This window comes from Podarcis erhardii, assembly GCF_964252035.2.
Source record: "Podarcis erhardii genome assembly, chromosome: 16".
Lineage (NCBI taxonomy): Eukaryota > Metazoa > Chordata > Lepidosauria > Squamata > Lacertidae > Podarcis > Podarcis erhardii.
The window spans coordinates 29,351,861-29,372,638 of NC_138514.1; the positions used below are offsets into that span (position 1 = coordinate 29,351,861).

The 20,778-nt window shown below is 41.8% G+C and overlaps 1 protein-coding gene across 10 annotated transcripts in view; it reads left to right on the forward strand.

The window, feature by feature from the left end:
• GTF2I (general transcription factor IIi) overlaps window positions 1-16,018 on the forward strand; it is a 56,731-nt gene extending 40,713 nt beyond the window's left edge. For 8 of the 10 annotated variants that reach the window (XM_081843470.1, XM_081843474.1, XM_081843473.1 and 5 more), the window contains 15 exons: window positions 294-477; window positions 2,282-2,340; window positions 2,630-2,716; window positions 3,507-3,605; window positions 4,047-4,112; window positions 5,215-5,398; window positions 7,784-7,842; window positions 8,536-8,646; window positions 9,851-9,931; window positions 11,366-11,549; window positions 13,008-13,036; window positions 13,396-13,467; window positions 13,844-13,888; window positions 14,730-14,865; window positions 15,187-16,018. In XM_081843470.1, the coding sequence (XP_081699596.1) occupies window positions 294-477; window positions 2,282-2,340; window positions 2,630-2,716; window positions 3,507-3,605; window positions 4,047-4,112; window positions 5,215-5,398; window positions 7,784-7,842; window positions 8,536-8,646; window positions 9,851-9,931; window positions 11,366-11,549; window positions 13,008-13,036; window positions 13,396-13,467; window positions 13,844-13,888; window positions 14,730-14,788 (1,319 nt within the window). In that variant the 3' untranslated portion in view covers window positions 14,789-14,865; window positions 15,187-16,018. The other 2 variants (XM_081843472.1, XM_081843476.1) reach the window with 2 other exon arrangements.
• Window positions 16,019-20,778: the final 4,760 nt, after the last annotated feature.

Genomic DNA, 20,778 nt, shown 5'->3' on the forward strand with positions numbered 1-20,778 from the left:
GTTGTAGCATTTTGACCAATTGCCTTTATATATATTTTGGGAAAGGCTATATGTGTAAAGCTGTGAAAGTCAAGGATGTCAGATCTGGATATTAAATTACGTGTTATGACTACTTGGAAATTTTAATGATTTTTATGTACATTGTGTGAATTTCTTTGAGATTTATAAATGGAATATAAATATTTTAAATAGAATAAATAAATAAAAAGGAGGGGAGTAGCCTTCCTTTGAAAGCAGAACTTTGATGCCTAATGGTCTATTGAATCCCTGCCAACTTGTGACCTTCTTTCTAGGACAAGCTCTGGGTCTGAGTGAAGCAGTAAAAGTTCCTTATCCTGTGTTTGAGTCAAACCCTGAGCATTTGTATGTAGAAGGTTTACCTGAAGGCATCCCCTTTCGAAGTCCAACATGGTTTGGAATCCCACGCCTGGAAAGGATTGTCCGAGGGAGTGGAAAAATCAAATTTATTGTGAAAAAGTAAGCTGGTGGTTAATCTCTTTACTATTTTTAAGTTTACAATTTTATTGCTTTACTGTTGTTTTTTAAAGCAAAAAATGCTTGTTCTGGAAAATCTCAAAATGCTATCTGCAAATGCAGCCTCAGTCTTAACTTATTACACCAACAGGGAACTTTAATACCTAGGTCTAAAGTGATGTTGCTGTTGCTGTTAAAATTTAGATCCTGCTTTTCAGCATCTAGGTCTCAAAGCAGCTTGCAACGATAAAAATATATAAAATTTAGAAGAAATTAAACCCCAGAAATTTAAACAAAGAACATCAGGAAATTTCACAACATCAGAGAAGCATTCCTGATGTAAAGGCCTCCTGAAATAAAGCAATTTTAACCAGTCATCTGAAACTCAGCAGGGATGGTGCCTGTCTAAGTTCTGGTGGGAATTCCAGAGTTGGGCCCATAACACTGAAGTCATAACCTTGTTCGTATGAGTTGCACTTCTGGTCCATGGAGGACCACCAAGCTCCATCAGATGATCTCAGTGATCAATTTGGCATATACAGGGAAAGGCAGTACTTAAAGTATTCTGGGCGTAAGTTATTCAGGGCTTTGCACACTAGCAGAAGAACCTTGAACCTGGCTTGGTTGCAGATGGGAAGCCAGTGCAAGTCTTTTAGCAACAGTGTCGTGTGTTGACAGTAGCCTGCTTCCAGCATCAGTCTAGCCACAGCATTCTACACTCGCTGAAGCTTCCAGACCAGACTCAAGGGCATCCCGCCATAGAGTGTGACACACTAATGGTTAGTGCTATTTCCAGATGGCTAGATAGAATCATGGAACCATAGAATTGTGGAGTTGGGAGGGTCATTTGGTTCATCTCCCTGCAATGCAGGAATCTTTTACCCACCATGGGGCTTGAACCCACAACATTGAGATTAAGAGACTCATGGTCTACCAACTCAGCCATACTTCACTGTGGGATATCATGGAAATGTGAAGCAAGCTTACATGCAGGATGGATGAAACAGACATTCAAGTAATCATTCTTAGGACATCAGTCACCTTTGCAGGGGGTGCTATGTACAGTTTATGTGTGTCGAAATCACTGATTTCAAATGTGTGAATATGACGGCAGCATTTAACTTGAGGGGTTGGGCAGGTGGTTATTAGTTGCCAGGTTCTACTTTTAGAACTGTAGCCATTGGGCCCTCTTAACAAGATCATTAGAACATGTCAGGTAGACACACATAATTTTGAGTGGCTGTTGCATTTTGCACATTTGGGCAACTTAGAAATTTCATATTTTATCTCTGGAAAATAGCTGTTGTTAAAGTGATGTTGAAACAGATATTAATATTTGGGTATGTACAAATTGGAAAGTTACACCGGTCACATCTACAGTTGCCTCCTCCCTCCTTAATTATAATTAAAACCCATCTCTTACTGGAGATCTTCCTCCCCACTCCCACCCCATGTAGCTGTTATAGGATTCATATGGTTTTTACAAGGGGTTCTGTCCCTGCTTGTATTGCTCGCCAACCCCACCCTGGTGACGGCTGCCTGGGCCTCTCACTTGCTTCCCTCTGCCATCCCGCTTGGAGATTTCTCCCCTTCATTCTTCCCCCTGTTCCCAGGCAATGCCAGCAGCAACAGTTGCTTGCACCGCCCACTCACTTGAGGCTTCTCAGGATTCCATCACCCTGTTTAAACTTGGCTGTAGTTGTGTGTTTGCTTGCCAGCATGAAGATGGACGAGTACAAATATTGTATGTAAGATACTTGCACTGTTATGAGAGCATCCTGTTAAAAATGCATTTTCTAATTTATAGGCCAGAACTTGTCACCTCTTATTTGCCTCCTGGATTGGCTAGTAAAGTGAATACTTCGGGTAAGTGACTAACCACCAGTTACAAAGGAAAGGGATGTCATCTTCACGCACCGCACGGTGTTTGAGTTTTCAAAGCAAGAGATCTGAAATCCAGCAGGTGTTCTCACATGCCTCCTTTACACAAAACAGATGGAGTAAATAGTTTGGAAACTAGCATAAGCATTTCAAGAAGTCTCTCTGCCCCATGCCGCTTTAGGCATGCTAGTTAATTGTGGCAGGGGACACTGTCTGAAACAAGCATATCTACATAGAGCTTTATAAACAATAAACAAACTTCCTTTCTTTTTAGAACCCCAAAGTCCGAACAGCTCAAACTCTGCACAAAGTCCTGTAAGCAACTCCAAGATTCCAGAGATTGAAGTTACTGTAGACGAAGGTATGGACTTGGCTAAATATGTTTGCATGAGAATAAGTAGCTTGGCTTGTACTGGTTATTGAATGAGGGTTTCTTCTGTCTGCAGAACAGAGCTTCTCTGGAAGCTTAGTCTGCTGTGGGGGAGGGGAAGAAGAGCCATCAGAAAATCTTCTCATTCTTAATCATAGAGTTGGCAGGAATCCTGAGGTCACATAGTCAAAGCCCCCCACGAATCCTGCCCACAGCCATCCGGTGGGCTTGAACCACCAACCTTCTGGTTAGCAGCCAGACACACTGACAGCCCCTAATTCCCCACCCACCCACTTCTCATTTTCCAATTATTGTATAGAGAGATGTCTGTGTTACCTTTCCAGTTGTGTGGGTTGTGAGTGTTGAAGTGAATAAAACAACATCCTCTAAAATGTGCATTTCTGGCTTTTCTGGCAATAGAACAGGGGAAATCTACTCACATGAGTTGGGACCATGTGTGTTTGGTGTGTGTGTGTAGCTATGAAAAGGGCTGATTTCAACAGTTTAACTGTATGCGTTTTAGATGATAAATTAGTTGAATCCAAATAAAGTAGCTGAACAGCAAGATTAATAACTTTAAAAAGCACACTTCCTTGAAAAATGGGGTAGCTGCTTGTTAATATTATTTTCAAGGGTAACTGAGCACTTGTGCCATGTCCACTAAGATCTCAGCAGATTTGAATTTTTAGAGTAGTATTGGAAATTCTAGTCTTGCATGTTCTTGTTGTACACTAGAAAGTCATTAATTTACATGGGATGTATTGTGTGTGTGTTAACACAGGTCTTGCTAACAAGACACAAACCCCAGAAGTTAAAACTAATCCTCAAACCAATGGATCCAATGTAGGCTTTAAACCAAGAGGAAGAGAGTTCTCTTTTGGTAAGTTCTGGGGAAAACTGTCTCCTTCCAAACTGCATGCCACTAGCCACTTATTCCTGCTCTTTATTCCTGTCAGTTGCCTACTTGAATTCAGTCTGATTCACTAACTAGATAATATATTTACACTCTTCCCAGTTTGGGCATTAAAGTGCAGTGTATAAATGTAAACAAAGCAATAGAAATCCTCATTTTTTGTTGGTAACTCTGTTAGGAATTTAATTACTTAGGGGCTGCTTGCCTTATGCCTAGTACCTAAAAAGAGAAAAGTTACGTAAGTTGCATCTAGGACAAACCCATTTCCCCCTTTATATGTGGAACTTGCTACTAGTTTTTTCTTGCTCATTGTACAGAGGCATCCAGATAACATCACTTGATATTTCCATAGAAGTTAAAAAGTGGATCAGGGTGCAGATAATTGACTTTCTTTTGATGTTTTAACAGAGGCCTGGAATGCCAAGATTACTGACCTGAAGCAAAAAGTTGAAAACCTTTTCAATGAGAAATGTGGTAAGCATACTGCGCCTTTTAAAACATTATCTTAGCACGTCTGAGGGGAACTTTATCAGCAAAATATTTGATACATCCATAAATTTACAGCCTAGTTCTTATTTTTAAGTTGGTAAATCGAAGTCTTAACTGTACCACTTTAAAACTGCAGTTGAGAACTCACAGATAATAAATGTAACAGAATGTGATTATTGTGATTTGGCTTTCTATCCTGTTTTTTGCAGCAACAAACTGATTCTCTTGCGTGAAAGGAAAGAGGTTAAGCTGCTGCAGTAACCTGTTTTCTTAATTTGGTACATCGGCATATGGATAATATCTGTAGATTCTGGATGTATAGCCTCTTTTGTTCTTTAAGGGACTATGTTACTGTTATGTAAATATACAAGCAGGAATTGATAAGTCAACAACTGCTGGATAATGGGAAAGGAAAAAACTAAAAAATAAATAATTGTAAATGGAATATAAGGAATGAAATGTGAATTAGAAATATGTAATATCAAGTAGCAGTGGGGGAAAGTAGAGATATGTCTGGGATAAAGAGCAGGAAGTCAACTTTTTGGAAAATTTGTATTAAATTAGATGTAATTTGGCATTGATTTGTTAAAAATTTGGAAAACTAATAAATATTATTTGGCAAAAAAACACCTGCAGATTCTGGATTTTCGTGCTGATTTTAAATATTGGTTGAAACCCTGCTAATGTGCATAAGGGCTGAGTGAAATTTGTGTGGTGTTTCTTTTTACAAAGCAAAAAGTACTTTTGCCCTCTCCAAAATGTCTTCTCCAAAAGAGCAGTGTTCCGTAATCACCTTTCACTACAAAATAATGCTCTGAAGGGAAGAAGAATGTGCAGAATGTATTACCGATTGTCTCCTGCTAAAGGGGCGACTGCACTACAAAATGATTATTTTGCCACCTGTTCTATTCCCTCTATCAAATATAACTGGAATTGGGGACTTTTTGTGGAGGGTCAACTCTCACGAAAAGCCTCGTCCCTTCGTGTTTTGGCTTAGCTCTAGTAACCACTAGAATGTAAATGTGTGAGAGAAATTCAGCAAAGGTCCAGCCCCACCTCAAATATTGTGAAATACATTTTGTTTTAGGGGAAGCTCTTGGACTGACGGAGCCTGTGAAAGTCCCTTTTGCGCTCTTTGAGTCTTACCCTGAAGATTTCTATGTTGAAGGCCTTCCCGAGGGAGTGCCATTCCGTCGCCCTTCCACGTTTGGCATTCCAAGATTGGAAAAGATCCTCCGAAACAAAGCTAAGATAAAATTTATCATTAAAAAGTAAGCCAAATGCAATGCGTACCACATGACTGGCATCTCTGAACAACTTAAATACAGAGTTCAGTCTAGACAGATGCTGGATTCTTCCATCAGAGAAACGAGGCTGTATTTTAGACTAGCAATATTCATGGTAGGCTTCTGTAAGACTTGGGCAACCTTGTTTCAAACTTTTGGAATAACAACTAATAAATGCAAATATTTCATTTGTTCATAGTCATAAGACTCCTCACAAAGTAAGGTTTCTAGCTGAGCAAGCAGCATTTTAAAATCAGTTGATAAGGGATCACTTGCAAACTCCATATTTGAGACCCAAATCAGCAAACCAAATGTTTTAAATCCAGATGACCTCAAGAGCATGGCTCCAAATATTGCTGTGCAAACTTCAGAATAAATTTCTCTGTCAGAGATAGAAACAAAGTGGCCCTGTGGGTTTTTGGTTTACTTGATAGGTGAAAGCAGAACTTAATCAAAGTAAGATTAAAATGTCCAGTTAGGATGACAGGAGGCACTCTGTTACTGAGTGTTGAATAGAGTGAATACTGTAAACAGTCATACTTTGGAAGTCTTCCGGGATCTGTTCTGGAAGTCCGTTTGACTTCCAAAACGTTTGAAAACCAAATTGTGGCTTCTGTTGGCTGCAGGAAGCTCCTGCAACCAATCAGAAGCTGCGGAAGCCCCATCGGAATTTCGGCTTCCAAAAATAGTTCGCAAGCCGGAACAGTCACTTCCGGGTTCGAAAACCAAGGTATGACTGTATTGTATAGTTGCTAATGTTTTCAGCTGGTTGAAGGTCACTTCTTAAGAAGGATCTTGTCATATCCAAATATGCCACTTGTGTTGTCTGAAAGTGAATAGTGATAAAGGCATTTTGCAAATCCAAAAGGCAAATTGGACAGGTATAGCTTAAAGTAAAACACCTTGTTGCCTTGTATAATACATGAAATAATTACGCAGTTGCTAGTGCCTGCCTTTTATCTGTTCAGTCTTGTTTTCTTTTGTCTTCACTAAATCTACTGGGACAGCTTTCAGTGCATTGGCATTCTGGCCATAAGCTAACATGAACGCATTGCATTTCTGAGCGCATCTGGAATTAAAACCTTGTTTACTTTCTTCCATATAAGACTTACTCAGTACCTCCTGTTATTTCCCGGAAGAATAATGAAGATAAAACAAAGGCAGGCACTGAGCTGGTAGCACTCGTATTTGTCCTGGAGTGGGGGAGGGTGTAGCACTGAATGAAGAGCACAAAAGTGAAATTTAGAAAGAAGGGTTTGTAACCATATTAGCTGACCCTGAGGTCAAAATAAGGGGTTGACCCATCACACTGTAACATTAAAAAACAATAAGCTGAGCTGGACACAAAAGTCCATGCAGTGTTTCAGTTGATAACTACACACCCTTGAGTCCTCTCAGGAGGAGTTTGAGCCTTTTATAACTCAGGGGCACAAAACAGGTAACTCCATTTGTGGAGATGTGTCTCATGCTAGAGGACAATATGCAGTAAAGGAACAAATTGGTGGAGGATAGCCAAATGGAACCCAGCCTACAGGATCAGAGGCAGTGTACCACTGGGTACCAGATGCACAAGAGGATTTTGCTTTTGTGCTGCCCGGGTGGACCTGACTGGTCATGGATGAACAGGCTTGGATCATGGTTTCATTAACCACATTAACATTAATCACAGTTAGAAAACTTCCCAACTCTTGCAGCCTTTCCACAGGAGGAGGAAGTGTGCTGCAGGCCTGAGGCTCGCAGGCTTGTCCTGGCTGATTCACATCACATCACATTGGTTTAGTGTGATGTCTGAATGCAGTCAAAGTGTTTAAACTTCTTGGTTCAGGATGCACATGGATAACTTAATAGGTTCACTTTCCTTTTGCTTTAATGTTTGGCTGAAGGGTTCGGAGCTTCCCTGAGATGAGAGAGGGCTTCAGGGAGGGATATCCAAGACAAGTGGAATTTACAGGGAGCAAGACTGCATGCATTTGGGAGGAATGGTCATTGCGCTTTCTCCTCCATCCACTTGACCGGCCATGCTATGGTACAGTGGTACCTCAGGTTAAGTACTTAATTCGTTCCGGAGGTCCGTACTTAACCTGAAACCTGTTCTTAACCTGAAGCACCACTTTAGCTAATGGGGCCTCCTGCTGCTGCCGCGCCGCTGGAGCCCGATTTCTGTTCTCATCCTGAAGCAAAGTTCTTAACCTGAAGCACTATTTCTGGGTTAGCGGAGTCTGTAACCTGAAGCGTATGTAACCCGAGGTACCACTGTATTTTAGAATGATCAGCTTCACCTCAGAGGGAAATGAAGCTGCAGTTGTGTTTACTTATTGATCGCACTTCTTTATATTCTTATGCCAAAACTTCCACCATGTTTCTTTGCAGGCCTGAGATGTTCGAGGCAGCAATTAAAGAAAGCGCTGCTGCTGTTCCAAGTCCTCAGAGTGAGTTTTGTCTCAGAGTTAAGCCCTCAACGGCACTGACTTCGTTGTGTTCATAAGATGGCAACACTGATCAGTAGGGAACAATTCAGGGGAGCGAATTAAAGTAATCCAAGGGTTCTGTGATAGCATAAATCAAGTCATTGCTTTTGGGCCTTGCACCTTGGAATAAGGAAGAGTCTTGTGTCTTGAAAGTGCTATTAGGTTACTATATCAAAGAAGTGACAAGAGCTGCAGAGACCAAGTTACTGGTCTTCTGCTCTCAACATCTCAGCTCTCATTCCAAATCTCTCTAGCTAGCTGCCAGTCTACGTGTGCAGTTTCCTCCCCTTCCGCTGTCTCCCTGGAGTGCTATGACCTCAGATGTGTTCTGAAATTCAAATAGGGCATAGTGTGTGTGATGAAGTCTTTGTTGGGAGAGTTCCTTATCCTTTTGGAGTGCAGAGACACTGCCATCCTCTGCAAGGAGTAAAGCAGCACTCCTGTTAGAACGTGGACAGATTTGGCACTGGATATGGTTGGGTGGGGGCCAACAGCTGTCCTCCAATTAGGACTTCGATCTGCCTTGTATGCTGGCCATTCTTTTGAGTTCAGTCTTATTTGTTCTTGATACTTTTTTACTGGGCAGTACTCATAATACGAAATGAGATTCGAGTCCTTTTGGTGTTAATGCTTTGAAATCATACGTTTTGTAAGGAAGAACAAGTCTATCAAACACCGTGATAAACACTGTAAGTGTGCCTGATCCGGTGGTGAACACAGCTTCTGGAGTGGAAGATCTTAACATCATCCAAGTGACTATACCAGGTACTCTGCCCATTTCCCCCCCTACCTTGCATTTTCAAAAGCCGTTTTAAAGACAGTGTCTTTTTCCAGTTCAATATTTTTGTTCCTGTCATACTTCTAATTCTAGTTCGTGTGCCAGCAGATATCACATAAGATACTAGTCATAATAAGCCGTATTCTTCTGTGTTACTTGCAAACGTATCTTGAAGCTAAGCTCCCAAGAGCTTGAAAGAGAAGAAGCAGACATTCTTAACTATTGCTAATAGTTCTCACTTTGCAAATTGAGTGTGACATAGAAGCCCTATGTTCCTTACTTTCATTTCCCAGAACAAGCAGTGCTGCAAAGACAAGGGCTATCTTATTGATGATTTACAGGAACTGAAAGCAGCCTTCCTGAGTTGGATTGCTCTGCTTACAGGAACACGCTGGCTTCCCACCTGCCAACCGCAGACTGTCCTTAGAACTTGCACAAGGGTTTAGAGAACTTCCTTGCTATATTTCCTATTGGAGAATGAGGGCTGCAAAGCAATGAACTGACTGACCAAAGATTCAACTAGGGGAGAGTGCTGCTAGCTGACAGGTTGTTAACCAGCTGCCTCCCTTTCTCCATGCTTCCATGAGGTTCCTAGCTTGGAGGAAGAGCTTGTCAATTTGTTATTTTCTGCATTAGTTCACTTTTTTCAGTTGCTCGAGAAAAACACCAAGGGGCACCTGTATATCTGCTATGTGCTCTTTCCTTTAATCTTTCAGGCAAGGATGGGGCATGTATGGCCTCCAAATGTTATTGGTTAACATCTCCATCATCATTGACCATTAACCATGCAGCTAGAAGATGTAGTCCAACATCATCTGGAGTGTGTGTGCAGGTTTCCCTGCCCTGTTTTAAAGTCTAGTGACTTAAACTAAAAGAAAGAGAGGACTTTAGCAGCAGGTACACCTGGTAGAGACATGCCCTATAGGCCACTTAAGAAAGTGGGCACACACTTGGCACAGGCTCTCTCCTGCCACTCCTTTAAACCCCAAAGAACTAACAGTCTTAAGGCTGAGAAGGAGTTGGTGATAGGACAGGAGCAACACTAGATGAGTAGAACAGGGCTCTTTAAATAACTAGACTGACTTAAATTGGCTTTGCTCGCGTTTAAACAAGATCTGTTGTTGTTTTTTTTAAAAAAGTTCAAGTCAATCACAAAATATGATTTAATTCTTGTTTCTTCAAATTTTACAGATGATGACGAGAGAACATCCAAAGTAGAGAAGGCCCGACAGCTGAGAGAACAAGTGAATGACCTGTTCAGTCGGAAGTTTGGTAATTTTAATTTTGCAACATAGACTCTGTAATCCAAGGTGCAGTAGGCCTACCTTTGAGGCCTGAATTGAAAGAGGACTGAGCTGTAAAAGACTGCAGCTGCAAAAGAGACGTTTATGCTTCGGAAAGTCAGAAGTTGGGCGTTGAGTGCATGTGTCCCTGCACACCTAGCTAGCACCTGTTTTCTGTTGGTGGTTGGCAGGTGCTCTGGTTGACAGGTGGTCTATAAATATAGTAAATAAGTTCATCCTTTTGTACTTCATAATTGAAGGAAACATTTCTGTTCCCTCTTTCCCGAGTTCTATATGTAATTCCACTTCACTGAAAAGCATGTATTGAGTCGTTAGAAAATAGCTGTCATTTGATGCTTCTTGAGTTCAATAGGTTGCTTTATTATAGTTATATATGATCATATATAAAAATACACTTTGGTTTAAGTGCACATTATCATGTTTGTGTTAGGTAGCTCATGTTGCAGTCTCCATGCAGCCTTGGATGATGCAATGGGAACGACTGACACCTGTGATTTAAAAAACAGTGGGGTAATTAGTTAGATGAAACTTAATACCAGTAGTCATCGAAAGACTGCCTTTGAAGAAAAACTGCCAGCTGGTGTCTGGTGGATTTCATACATCTGATTAGTGATGGCAACCAAAAGGGAGTATGCTTGATTAACTTCTTGAACACAACACGCAATAACAGCCATGGGAGTAGATGGCTTTAAAAGATGCTTAGCAGAGGATAGATCTACTGGAGGCTATTAGTCATGGGAACAAAATGGAATCTTCCTGATTCCAAAGCGGTGTGAGACACTGGATACCATGTGTTGGGAGGCAAATGATGGGGAAGGGCTGTTGCCGTCATTCCCTCCATTTATGATTCCTATAGGCATCTTGTCAATTACCATAGGAAATGGAGTGGACCTTTTTTTTTACTCTGATCCAGCAGGACACTTCTTATATAGGTGCCAGTAATCGCCATAAAGTTGTTACACTAAGTGCCACACTTTTTAACAGCAAAAGAAAGAGGTGTTGTTACTGCGTACCCTTGAGTAATGTTTTAATCAGTATTTTTAAAAACAGCACTTCCAAAAGTTTAAATGAAGATAAGTGGAAGGGTTCGGTCCCACAAGGTCAGCAAAAGCACATCTCCGTTGAAGTTGATTCTGTTTTTATAATGATCCTGCCCTTGTTAAAAAGGTAAAGGGTCCCCTGACCATTAGGTCCAGTCGTGACCGACTCTGGGGTTGCGGCGCTCATCTCGCTTTATTGGCCGAGGGAGCCGGCGTTTGTCCGCAGACAGCTTCCGGGTCATGTGGCCAGCATGACTACCTGCCCTTGTTACTGTGTAGTATTTTGAAGTAAACTCTGCCTTCCTTGTGGCCTAGCGGGAGGACAGTACAACATAACTCTCACAACCTCTCTCTCTCATCAGGGGAAGCCATTGGCCTGGGGTACCCTGTGAAAGTGCCCTATCGAAAAATCACAGTCAACCCTGGCTGCGTGGTGGTGGATGGGATGCCTCCTGGAGTGTCTTTCAAAGCTCCCAGCTATCTTGAAATCAGTTCCATGAGGAAGATACTGGATTCAGCAGAGTTTATTAAATTTACTGTCATCAGGTATGTGGCTTTCAACTGCATTCTCTATAATACTGATTTTTTTTTTCCTTTTTTGTTGGAAAAGATGTAAGGTGGGGCCTGCTTATTCTGGTCCTGGTTGATGGATTAGACACGCAGTAAAGATAATGGGAGAAGCCGCCACTGTTTTCCATTGCGACCAAGCTAGGGCCAGTGCACAAGACCAAGAGATCCTCTTGTGATCTCTACGACCCTTTTGACAATGCCCTGTGTTTGCGAGGCTCAAACAAGCCACCAAACTGAAGCTCCATAGGCAGCATGCTTCTCCTTATGAGGTCTTGTGGGGAAAGAGGTGACTGCTGCTTAGGATCATCCCAGAAGCATCTGAGCTGCTATGCTTCCTGCCTTCCAATGGAGAAGGGTATTTAGAAGCATGGAATGTTTCAAAGTCCAGGCCAGCTTCCATTGGGGCCAGTTCCTCATGGCCTGGGCCCAACATACCTAAGAGAGTGTGCCTTCTTCCCTGTGCCCCACTGCATGTTGAAAGATCAGCCGAGAATGTGCTCTTGAATGATGCCAACATGCAAGCCAGGCTTGTAGGAGGATATGGAGAGAGGCATTCTCTGTTGCTGCCTCACGACACTGGAACTCCCTTCCCTTAGATGTTCAAATTCTGAGGCTTTTTGTTTTCGAGCCACTTTAAGCAGTACAAATTTGGAAAAGCAGCTAATTTATGGTATGATGCTTTCAAGATTTGTTCACATGTGTAAGGGCTCCTGTGACCAAAATGTCCTGCCGCTCCCTTGCAGGAGGTGAAACAGATTTGGAGCGCTGTTACTAAAGCAGCAAGGATGAGCAGATATTTTCTTAAAAGTTTCACCAGCGGTTGTGTTTTGTGTTAGGAGCAGGCAACAAGAATTTATTGGAAATCTACTGGTTGCTGCTAGGGACGTTAGCCATATATGAAGTGGGCCCATTGAAATGAATAGAATGTTTAACAAAGTTCCATTATTTTCAGTGGGTCTCGTGAAAGTAGACCTGTATTTACTAGATACAGCGCTAGGAGCAGAATTTTGAAGAGAGAGTCCACCACTGACCTAGCAAAGATATGAGGGTAGAGAAAATATAATAAAAATGGAAACTGGAAAGTATACAAAGACAACTGGAGAGTAAGTAATAAAAATGGAGTCAGTTGAAATTTTTCAACTTGGTATATAAATGCAAAGCTCAGGGTCGCGTAAGTAACTTACTCATGTTGAATATATATATATATGTATATATTTTCCTTGGACCTTGCTGGGAGGCTTAAGATTTGCAGTACAAGATATGTGGCTTTATGCATACATGAAAGCGGAAGAAAATTAAACACAATGAGAAGATCAGAGTGCATATGTGGTTATACAATTTGGCACCTTAGATTGTTATGTCAAATCTGTAGAACGTTAGGATTATATGTAAACAATCCCTTATTGAAGTATTGCATTCTGTGTTTTCCAACAGACCATTCCCTGGACTTGTAATGAACAACCGTAAGTATTTCATTAGCAGTGCTTAATATGTCCGCCCTTCTATAACTGTGTTGTCATTATGATGCTGCCAATGACACAGTCCAGCTCTTTCTTAGCATTTTATACCTGTGACCAGAGAGAAAATGACAGCGTATAAATGCTAAAGGGGTAAGGATTACAAGGGAGTAGATTTTAAAAAAAAACAATGAAAAAAAACAACTCTTTGGAATACTATTTGTCTATCACATCTTTCAAGGGATTGGTAATGCTTTGCTTGGTGCATACTGTCATGGAGTAACATTGTGGTTTTAACATGAATACATTTACTAGTGGAGGGACATATCCTTGTAATAACTTAATGCTGACCTTACTACTTCTAGAAATTGCTGAGAAAGCAGAATCAGAAACACCAGCACCAGCAGCTGTGCCAGTCCCGGAGCCAGTGGAACAAGGTAGGTGTTAATTTTTATTAGACTGCCCTTAGAAGTTGATAACATGATTGGTAATAAAGCCCCTTTTTCGAGGTGGAGCAGGGGTGCGGATGGGCGTGAAGACCAAATCTGTGCAATAATACCAGGGTGGAATTAATACACTAGTTTAGTTTGGTTTGTGTGGGAATATGGACATTCATTTTTATTGATTTACTTTATAAAATTTATAGACCACTTGATTGTAAAAACAAAACCAAAAACACCTAAAATGGGTTTTGCTAATTCTTACAGGTGCTTTTCAGAGAATATACATCATGTCGATCACGTTTGCTGTTGTAGTTAACAGTATATTATATGAAATAATGCAACTAATTTTGTGAGTTTCCTTTTTTTTAAGATCCAGTTGAACCAGACCAAATAGTACAAGTATCCGTGGAGGACGGTAAGTGTTTGTTGTCTGATGAGTGGAAAGCAACAGTTATTTGAAAATGTATCTTCATGCCCACAAAATCAAAAGGAAAAGAGCAAGGTGAAGCCCAACACTGCTCTCTTCCCTCTGGCCCTGTAAAGTTGCCTGCTAGCTTTTCATTTTTTAATTTATTTTTATTGTCTATGGCTTAGTTGCTAGAGCAACATGAGATTCTTAACCTCAGGGACATGGGTTCAAGACCCATGTTGGACACAAAAGATTCCTTCATTGCAGGGGGTTGGACTAGATGACCCTCGTGGTCCCTTCCAATTCTACAATTCTATTTAATGTATTCCTTACTGTTTTATATTCAGAATTTCTAAGCGATGCACATAAAATGTTATTTTTTAAAAGGCAAACACAAACCACGTGAGAGTATAAGAACAATTAAAAGTAAACATAAAACCATAACATAACATAAAAGCTACTTGTAAAGTGGCTGCTGAAATAGCCATGAAGTAATTTCAGTGAAACAATTTGTAGCTCCGCCACTCTTCTTTGTGGTTAAAGATTCTGACGGCCCATTCTTAAAATGACGTGGTATGATTTTCATTGGTGGTTTGTGTCTGAATGGTGAATCATTTTCCAGCTGTGGCTTTTCTCTCTTTCAGGCAGCTGCTCTCTATAGTTCACTGAGACAAAATTACTATCACCTGAGAAACGAACAATCTTCTTAATTAAGTTTATGCCGGAGCTTTGTTCCTCCTTGCTCATTTCCGGAAATTGCAATTTTCATTTACATTCTCAAATCCCCTTCCCTCTTTCTTCAGCAATCTCGTTGAAAGGCATCTAACAATCCTTTTTTTCTCCACAGATTCGGCACAGACTGAAGAAGACACTCAAATAAAACAAGAGCCAGACCCAACGTGGTAGACCTCGCCAATATTTAGGGTAAAAAAGTCATGAAGAAAATGGAGCGGCGGGTGGCATGCAGATGATTTTATACAGTGGTGCCTCGCAAGACGAAATCAATCCGTTCCGTGAGGCTCTTCGTATAGCGGTTTTTTCGTCTTGCGAAGCAAGCCCATTGACAGCTTAGCGGATTAGCGCTATTAGCGGTTTAGCGGCTTTTAGCGGATCAGCTGATAAGCGGCTTAGGGCTTAGGAAAAGGGGGGGGAACCCCGCAGGAACTCGCAAGACATTTTCGTCTTGCAAAGCAAGCCCATAGGGAAATTCGTTTTGCGAAGCGCCTCCAAAACGGAAAACCCTTTCGTCTAGCGGGTTTTCCGTCTTGCGAGGCGTTCGTCTTGCGGGGCACCACTGTAGATAGAAGGTGGATTGTATTCTTAATGTACAATTTACAACCCACTTTGCGTTCATATTGGCCTTTGTAGATTGCTTAACTCGGCAATACCCTGTTGCAATCTTCAATTTGTGCTCCTATTGTCCCTGGGCACACTTCATTTAATTTTAGCCCAGCTGAACCTTTAAAAGAGCAAGCTAAATGAGTGAAACAGGTTTAGCATGTCGAGTAGTCAATATTTTCATTGGACTTCTAGCTGCACTTGATTTAACTTCAATCCCTGCCTTTTTTATTCCCTCCTCACTGTTTAGTCAGAAGCTTCCAGGATTGCGAAGAGTTTGCTGGGACGGCCCTGAGCTGTGTAATATAGCTGTATAAGAGAAGTACCTTCTATCCACCCTCCCCCAACCTCCTTTTTTTTGTATTTTTAGATAGAAATGTCTACTCTGTTCAAAAGTCCTGATAATTGACATGAAGCAATGAAATAATATTCACAATGGCTTATTTTATTTTAAAAGAATTAATTGGAGGAAGAAATGCTGGATACATGGCTTAATGATTGTTAGCTTTTCATTAATATCAACAGGGACTTTCAAAAAATATCTGCCTTTCCAATTAAGACAGTCCATTAGATATTGAAGAAGAAAGAAATATGCCTATCGTAGTTCAGGTTTTATTTTTTCTCCCAGTGGGAGTGGGTGGGTGTGGGAGTTGAAATTGTCCGCTGAATTCTTCTTTCTCTTTCTCCTTAATGGTTAATTGGATAATAGTATCTGTATATTTGAAATAATTTTTTTCCAATGATATATCTCTCAACTCATATGTTTTTAATAAATAAAAAAAACTGGTTTTCCTGGCATCTGCAGTGTTATTTATTTAATAACGTGGTAGCCTGTAGTCTTTAGAGAGGGTAGTGGGAAGGATAGCATTAATTTCGAAGCAACGATTGCTTGTGTTTAGATTATTTCTGCATACAAAAGTTCAGCTGTGAAGCTGTTGAGGCCTTAAGGCAGGGATGGATGGAAAATGAAGCAGGGTGGACCACTGAGTTAACCACATAGCAGCGGCAAACTGTTTCCTTTCTAATGATCCTTGCCTAGGCAGAACTTCGGCATTTAAGCAAAAGTGCACACTTGTTGATTGCTTAACACTTAGTTACACCTCCACTGTTGGACTCTGGGGAGTTATACCTTAATGCAGTCTGCTCCTGCTTCTTAAACTGCTGTAGGCTACTGATACGCCACGAGTTAAATCCTCTTGTCTTTCTGCAACATGTTCAAAAATGGCACAGTCCCCTAGAAGACATAGGAAGCTACTTTATACCAAGTCAGACCACTGGCCCATCTAACTCAGTATTGTCAACATGAACTGGCTTTAAAAAGAGTCAATAATTAAAAGACTGAAGGCAGAACAGAAAACATGTTCTAATGGTTGCAACCAAGAAAGCTTTAAACTACCAAGGCTGATTGTTAGTTTATCATTAATTAATTAATTAATTAATTAATTCGTTCATTCATTCTCAGCTTTCTTCACGGAATTGTTGACTTCAAACTGAAAGTAGTATTTCTATGTCACATTTCCTTCCATGGGAAATGAAAGTGGTTAGATAAAGAAGAATGCTGTGAAGATTTTAAGGTGACGATGGGAGGTTAAAGTTCTTAAGGTGGAGACTGTGAAGATCTTATGGTGGAGACTGAACCGTTAATAAGACAAAGAACATTCAGTGTTGCATATGTTGCTGGGCATTCCATTGACTGTTGACATCTTACAGCAATTATTGGATGAGCAATTGAAAGTGATTAGAGCTGAGATGGATGCAGTGGTGAATAAATACGGACCAAAGAAGGATGAAAAGGAAAATGGAATTTAAGAGGACTGAGACTTCGGAGAACATTTGTAGAGTGCCCCTCTCATTGTTAACATTCTGGAAAAATTATACAACATTCTTGTTTGCTCAGGCACCTGAACTTTCTGACGGTAAGAACTGTTTTACAGTGGAACAGACTCCCTCGGAAGGTGGTGGACTCCCCTTTATTGGAGGTTTTTAAGCAGATTTGAATGGTCATCTGTAAGGGATTCTTTAGTTGTGATTATTGCATTGCAGGGGGTTGGACTAGATGATCCTTGTGGATAGCTTCCAGCTACCAATTCTATGTGCTTTCCCACATAGCATTCAGAACAAGTTGCACTGATAGTAAAACTTGGCTTAGTTACAGTGGTGAAAGTTCCTAAATCATTGGTTCCACCCCCTGATAAGGGACTAGAAAGAAGAAGAAAAGGTTGCAGTGTGTGTTTGCTTGTGTGAGGGTGTGCAGTGTATGGTGTGTGTGTGGTTTGCAAATATGCTTATGGGTCTCAGAAGGTGGACAGCCAAGGCTTATATGGTAAAATCGACCCGTTAGATCAGGGTGAGAGAAGGAAGACAAAGGCAAGTAAATATCCATTTATTTGAAGCACACTCAAAACAGGAGGCCTTCCCCTGCCTCCACTAAGGTCCTGGGAACTGTAGTTCATCCCTCACAGAACTCCCAGGAGTTCATGTGCTTGAAATGTGTTGTGTGTATGCAGCCTCAAGTTGATTGAAAAATGGGATCTGCTGGTTTTGTACTGGAATAGCACAACACAAGACGACGAGGAGGAGGAGTTGTTGTTTGGATTTGATAGCTGCTTTGAGACTCCTTCGGGTAGTGATAAAGTGGGATAACATTCTCCTTTCCCTTCCTCCCCCACAACAAACACTCTGTGAGGTGAGTGGGGCTGAGAGACTTCAGAGAAGTGTGACTAGCCCAAGGTCACCCAGCAGCTGCATGTGGAGGAGCGGAGACTCAAACCCAGTTCACCAGATTACAAGACTACCGCTCTTAACCACTACACCACACTGGCTCTCATAGACCCATACTTATTACCTGGGAATATTTGGTAACTCAGATATAATTATTTGATTATCTGGTAGTATAGACTTCATGCAAAGCTATATATTTCTTTTTTTTTTAACAATATACCTAATAACAGTCTGAGCACACTCAAGTTTATCAGAAATGCTGTGTCATTAATAGCTTATATTTCTTAATAGCTCAACATTTCCTTCACTGGAAACCAACATTTATATTTAAGATTATGCTTAAAACTCTATTAAAGAATTGTTTCCCCTTCAGAAGCTGTTCTTCGCAAAAGCTTCTGAATCTAAAAAGACCCATTCTTACCCAACTTCCACATTCCTGACAAAGACAAAAGTCCCTAAAATACTTCTAGACATTTGCACTTGGAAGAGAGAAGGTGTTAGAAATTCCCAGCGGTGAGGATACGTTGGTGCCTCGGGTTAAGAACTTACCGTAATTCATTCTGGAGGTCCGTTCTTAACCTGAAGCTGTTCTTAACCTGAAGCACCACTTTAGCTAATGGGACCTCCTGCTGCCGCCGCGCCACCAAAGCACGATTTCTGTTCTCATCCTGAAGCAAAGTTCTTAACCCGCGGTACTATTTCTGGGTTAGCAGAGTCTGCAACCTGAAGTGTCTGTAACCTGAAGTGCCTGTAACCCGAGGTACCACTGTATTGGATACTCAGGCCCCAGACCCCATCCTAGTTATTTGATTTTCCAATCTTTACTTGCCTCCTTTCAGTACCTGCCCTGTGCAGCTCACATAATCAGCTGAGAGAGACACCCCCCTGGGTTGCTTTAAAAGAGGAGATCCTATCATGGAGGGTATAAATGCAGCAGTAGCTAATAACCCTGGTGGCTAGGCTCCACCTCCACACCTCCAGTGTGGTGTAGTGGTTAAGAGTGGTAGTCTCGTAATCTGGGGAACCGGGTTCGCGTCTCCACATGCAGCTGCTGGGTGACCTTGGGCCAGTTACACTTCTCTGAAGTCTCTCAGCCCCACTCACCTCAGAGTGTTTGTTGTGTGGGAGGAAGGGAAAGAAGAATGTTAGCCACTTTGAGACTCCTTCGGGTAGTGATAAAGCGGGATATCAAATCCAAACTCTTCTTTCAGAGGGAGTTTTCCTCTGAAAGCCACTTCCTGGAAACTGCAGGAGGGGTGAGGGCTGTCATGCTCAGATCCTGGTTGCAGGCTTCCCAGAGACATCTATCTGAAGGACCACTATGAGAGCAGAATGCTGGACTAGATGGGACCTGGGCCTGATCCTGCAGGCTGAGCAGAACTGCTTCACGGGTCTTCCTGAGGCTCATTTGCCAGCTCCTGCCTACTTAATTCTCCCCCTCCCATCTTCCCACTCCGAAACTTAAATCATTCCCACACCTGCTTTCTCTCGCTCCCCTATCTACAGACTTCCCAGTCTAGATAAACTCGGAAGTTCCCGGCAGGTGTATCAAAACACAAAAAGCTTGCATTGTTTCCCCTTGCAGAATATCCGGCAAACGTGTGCTTCCTGAATGAGAACCAGCTGCTTTCATTTCTCGTGCACAGGCTGAGAAATAATAAGAAAAGAGAAGAGATGTGCTAAAAATATTTTGGATTTCCCATCAAGCAAAGCCAAATCTTTGGCGAAGCTTGGTACACCTTCCTGGATGGGTTTTTCAACCAAAAAGTTCTATGCGGGGTGGAGAAGCTTTTACTTCTCCAAGGCTGGGTTACACTCAGTTTTTAAGTCCAGCTGGTGTTGAGAGGCTTAACCTGTGTACAGATTACCATTTCCTCTCACTCCAGTGTGCTTCCATTGCTGGTGTTTGAAGCCATGGACATGTGACATTAGTAATTATTATTATTATTATTATTATTTATTATTATTTATACCCCGCCCATCTGGCTGGGTTTCCCCAGCCACTCTGGGCTGCTCCCAACAGAATAATAATAATAAAGCGATAAAACATTAAAAACTTCCCTAAACAGGGCAGCCTTCAGATATCTTCTAAAAGTCAGGTAGCTGTTTATTTCCTTGACATCTGATGGGAGACTGTTCCACAGGGCAGGTGCCACTACTGAGAAGACACAACTCGCATCCATCCTGTCGTTCCTTGGGAAATATGACTCTTACACGCATTTTCTCTCAAACCAGCTCATTTGGACATATGATCAGACAGATTGCTGACTGGTGTAAGAGCATTTTACACCAATCCTGGTCCAACTGCACTGGTTACCAGTTAATTTCTGGGCCTAATTCAGTGCCGGTTTTGATCTATAAAGCCTTATGTTCCTCAGGACCCTAATACCTCAAGGACTATCCCTATCGCCACATGAGCTAATCCAGACCCTCATTCATCATCTGAGGTCCTCCTCTCCTCTCCTCCTCAGAGAGGAGAACCTCAGAGAGGTTCTCTCTGAGGTCCTCTCTGAGGGCAACCCAGAAGGTGGCAACACAAGACAGGACCTTTTCGATGGTGGCTCCCCGCTTACAGAATGCTCTCCAGGGAGGCATGCTCTTGGAAGGGACGCGGCTCTTGGATGGGACGTGGGTGGCGCTGTGGGTTAAACCACAGAGCCTAGGACTTGCTGCTCAGAAGGTCGGCGGTTCGAATCCCCGCGACGGGGTGAGCTCCCGTTGCTCGGTCCCTGCTCCTGCCAACCTAGCAGTTCGAAAGCACATCAAAGTGCAAGTAGATAAATAGGTACTGCTCTGGTGGGAAGGTAAATGGTGTTTCCGTGCGCTGCTCTGGTTTG